Source organism: Coenobita brevimanus, chromosome 66 (genome assembly GCF_032717465.1).
Source record: "Coenobita brevimanus isolate Jiangsu-jjx chromosome 66, ASM3271746v2, whole genome shotgun sequence".
Classification (NCBI taxonomy): Eukaryota; Metazoa; Arthropoda; class Malacostraca; order Decapoda; family Coenobitidae; genus Coenobita; species Coenobita brevimanus.
Window position 1 is genome coordinate 28,527,872 of NC_137019.1, and position 4,809 is coordinate 28,532,680.

The 4,809-nt window shown below is 39.8% G+C and overlaps 1 protein-coding gene across 1 annotated transcript; it reads right to left on the bottom strand.

Annotated features, from left to right (window-relative positions):
• Window positions 1-2,477: 2,477 nt before the first annotated feature.
• On the bottom strand, window positions 2,478-3,023 carry LOC145405246 (uncharacterized). The gene has a single exon (XM_080276665.1). It carries the CDS (start codon window positions 3,021-3,023, stop codon window positions 2,478-2,480), a length of 546 nt encoding a protein of 181 aa, XP_080132791.1.
• Between the last annotated feature and the right edge of the window lie 1,786 nt (window positions 3,024-4,809).

The following is a 4,809-nucleotide window of genomic DNA, read 5'->3' on the forward strand; positions in this document are numbered from 1 at the left end:
TCTGAACAGAGTGACAAACTTTGTTGTAGCCCCGGTCTGTCCGGATGAACAGGCCCACAAACCACAAATAAACAATTGCCCCTGTAAAACCGTTACGTGATACGATCCAAGTTTTTTTTTTTTTTTTTTTTTTTTAAGTAAAAGCACGTCGCCACGGTTATGGGCGGGGACGAGTGTGAATATTCTGGCCCATTATGGCGCCTTTTCTCCCGGTTATCAGGGCCACCATCATCGTTCCACATCAACCTGTTATTTGGATCCACAGTTGTCAATGGTTTCCGATGTTAAAGGAAACCATTAGCCATATCACTCAATGTAGTGCCATCTGAAGTGGAAAGAATAGTGATTATGGCGACAGGAGGAATGTGAGAAACAGGAAAAGAGGAGGGCAGGCACACACACACACACACACACACACACACACACACATACACACATATATATATATATATATATATATATATATATATATATATATATATATATATATATATATATATATATATATTACATCATCATATAACACCTCTTGTAAAATCTGCTTCCAAGAGATTAGGTGTGCTAAGCCGACTCCGTGCCTTCTTTACCCCGGCACAGATGTTGACTTTATACACGGGTTTTATTCACCCCTGTTTAGAGTACAACTCTCATGTGTGGGAAGCCTCCCCACATACAGCTCTTCTCAATAGGGTGGAGTCAAAGGCTACTCGTCTCATCAACTCTCCTCCTCTCACTGGCTCCCTTCCTTTGTCTCTTCACCTCACTGTTGCATCTTTATCTCTCTTCTATTGCTATGTCAATGGTCACTGCTCCTCTGAACTGTCTGGGTGTATCCCTCCACCTCTACGGCGTGCACGTAGCACCCGTCTAGCAATAGACTCATCCCTTTGCTGTCCAACTTTCTAATGGAAGAGTTAATCATTACTCCCAGTCCTTCATTTATCCAACAGGTCAACTCTGGAACTGTCTCCCTCTCTCTGTATTTCTTACTTCCTATGATCTCCAGTCTTTTAAACTCAGTGTGTTTAGGCATATCGATATGATCGGATCTTGAAATTGGCTCTCTTTTGTATTTTTTTTTCCTTGAAAGGAACGTTCATGCGGGCTCAGCCTTTGATTCCTTCTTCGTCGCATATATATATATAAACTTCTTAAACCATACCAAGTCTATACAGGTAATGTTAGTCTGGAGGGTACTGGTCTCTGATTATCTCCTCGAAGGATATACTGTATATTATCAGGCGATGGTTTCTTGTTTATCTTTTTTTTTTTTTTTTTTTTTTTAGCATCTTTACTTAAAAGTTTATGAACGTATTTCGATGAAATTTTGTGGCAAGGTGGGCCATGAACGAAGAATGAATTGTTTAAATTCTGGGGCGGACGCAGACCATTTTTAATGGAAATGGTATTGGCAGATGCATGCGCCCTCTGAGTGCTTTCATTTATTCTGTTTTCCAAATTTATCCCATGAAAAATGGCCATACCTCATGTTTACATTATTCTCATATGTGCCAGAAATTAAGTATGATTCAAATACATTTCCTTCCTCGAAGCTATTTGACCTACCTAGTATCTTAGAACCTGTCCAATCAAAGTGATGTTCTTTGGATGCTTTGTGTTGGAATTTGCCACCACTCTGTTGGACCGTCCTTATTTATAGTTATATATATATATATATATATAAATATATTGATATAAATATATATATATATATATAAATATATAGAGAGAGAGAGAGAGAGAGAGAGAGAGAGAGAGAGGTACTATATATAGATAGATTGATAGATAGATAGCTAGGGAGATAGGTAGATAGATAGATAGATAGACTGATAGATATTGTAATGTAGTCTCTTACTTGCTTAACTTACGATGGTAGAAGGAATATTAAAGTTGGATGTGAGGCAGAGGGGAATTATATTACTATTTAAATTGTCCAATGATAACAAATCAGTGATAATACAGGGACAAACTTGCTATTATTTCCGTACTGTGGCAAGAGTGACACACTAATACGTGAGGTGCTAGTGTGAGAGTGAGGGAGTGTGAGTTAGCTTCACCGTGCGTGAATGTGTGAGTGCTTGAGTGTGACGTGGCAGCTCTACAGAATGCAGGTGTGAGTGTGTGTCGGAGTCTGGAGCTATACTCCTTTCGCAGCAAGAAGTCCGTTCAGGGTGTGGCAGAAGTTGGAATTTCCCCGAGTGCGACGTTGCCAATTTGACCACCAATTATCGGATTATCACTCTGTCTCCCTACCTACCCCCATCCCACCTGTTTCTCTCTCTCTCTCTCTCTCTCTCTCTCTATATATATATATATATATATATATATATATATATATATATATATATATATTATCTATTTTCAACTTTTTTTCCACACCACCTATGAGGTAAAAGTCTAGGCGCGTTTTATTTTTAAGAGGTTTCCCCTGTAGGCCTAATCCTCTCTCTGATCTTTAATCATAATCTTCTTCGTCATCAGAACTTTCTGTTATATTGACGACGAATGACTACGAAATGTTCAGCTGCTATGTCTTGTTGTGCATCTTCGTCTTGTATTTGTTCGGCATGTTGCACTACTTCCATCCAACTTTGTGGTGTGATAAGACTCAGAGTCTCTTTGACAAGAACTTTAAGGTTAGCCATTTTAAAGGTGTTCTTCTTGGCTATATGAGTCTTCACCTGAGCCCAAATGAGCTCAATCGGATTATATTGACAGTGGTATGGTGGTAATCTCAAATCCCGATGCCCTGCTTCTTCCGCAATCTTGTCGATTACGTAGGTTGTGGTGATATCCAACTTCTTGGCAAGCTCACGCAGCTCTGCTCTAGATAAGTTATCTTGGGGCTGCACTCCCTTCTTTATCAGCCAGTTCCGCAAGTCCGATTTTCTCCATGATGAAGTAGGAATTTTTTCAAGCTTGACAGAATGATAGGAAGCGTTATCCATCACGATTACCGAGTTTGGTGAAATGTTTGGAAGCAACTGATTCCTGAACCATTCCTCAAAAAGTGTTGAGTTCATCTGGTTATGATAATCCCCGTCGTTTTTGGCTTGGAACACTAACTCGGCGTTGTCTACAAAGCCATTTTTCGTTCCAGCATGAAGAATGATCAGACGACTTCCTTTTCCTGTTGGCTGTTGTACTCCAGTGGCTTGTGGTGATGTGGTGTTTGTCCAACATTTTCCAACCGTGTAATTTTGGTTCACCCAAGTCTCGTCCAGATACACGATATTATGAGAGGACTGTCTTACGTGCTTTATCACTTGTAAAAACTTTGTGCGAGCAGCCACAACATCATTCCTCTCCATAAGGAATTTGCGGCCATTAACCTTGGCATATTTAAAGCCAGTCTCCTACAGAATCTTGTGAAGGGAGGTTATGCCGCCACTGAAGGATATTTTTGCCTTAAGGTCTTCTTGAATTCTTTGCAGAGTTGGGATTTCATGCCTTTCATAAAATCCCAAGACTATTCTTCTTATTGCACATTTATCAAAATCGTCAAGACTCGTAACAGGTGCAGCACATTTCCTCTTCCGTGGTGATAAAAACGTAGGCCGTTCTGGTGACGTCAGTGTCCGTTTCGAGCAAATTCGTTGAACTGTTTTCTCGGAAACGTTGGTGGCTTTCGCAGTGCGAGCAGATGGTTTTGAAGGCGGGATTATAAATCCATTACAAGCCTTTTCTTCTGAGAAATACTTGTAACGTTGTAGATCAACTCCTTTTCCCTGCTATGCAGCACTTTCGAGCGGGAGTGGGTGGGACTTGTGGAACCTTCCATCCTGGGTGGTGGCTAGACAGGGAGTGACCCTGGGTCCCTCGCCGACCTCGGCGTGGGAACATGGGAAAAAAGCGCTGCCACGGGTCGTAGAATTCATTCAAATCGTTGTTATAATTCTAAAAAGTAATACTCAATGTACTATTTAGCTTCCTTTACTATATACAGAATATAAAAAACAATTTCAAATAGCACATAGATGGGAAATAAGAGAGAGAGAGACATGTACTACGGTTGATTTGGCAGCATCGCTAGAGGTGATTCGCCAGCTGGGCCCCACCCTGAACGGACTTCTTGTGGTGAAAGGACTATAGAGAGAAGGCCGAGGGACCTGGGCAAGCTGCCTTTATGACGGGCTGCAGCAAGGCACGCCGGTGTTAGTGTCCCCAGAAGGCCCAGTGATTGGCTAAGGTGAGGCACGCGGCAGCTCATTGGTCAGGTAGGGTCACGAGGTCAGGGACTGCTACTTCATAGGTCAGTGCAGCAGCTAAGTTATGGTGGGATGTGGTACCACCTGGTGTGTGATTGGCCGCGCATCTGTGATCTTCCCGCACTGACTACAGGTGGGCAACAGTGCGGCGTCCCTGACCACGTGTATACTGCTGGCCACGTGGTGAATGTAATATGTTGCAGGGATACATGTGCGATGCATACAACAGTGCAGGGATAGGTGTTTGGTATGTATGAATTGTGGAGGTGGGTTATTACGCTACAATAATATAGATATTCATAAATATATATATATATATATATATATATATATATATATATATATATATATATATATATATATATGTATATATGTATATATATATATGTATATATGTATATATATCTATATATCTATATCTATATCTATATCTATCTATCTATCTATCCATCTATCTATATACCTATTTATATCTATATATATATCTATATATTTATATATCTATATTTATATCTATATCTATCTATCTATATCTATCTATCTATCTATATATATATATATATATATATATATATATATATATATATATATATATATATAT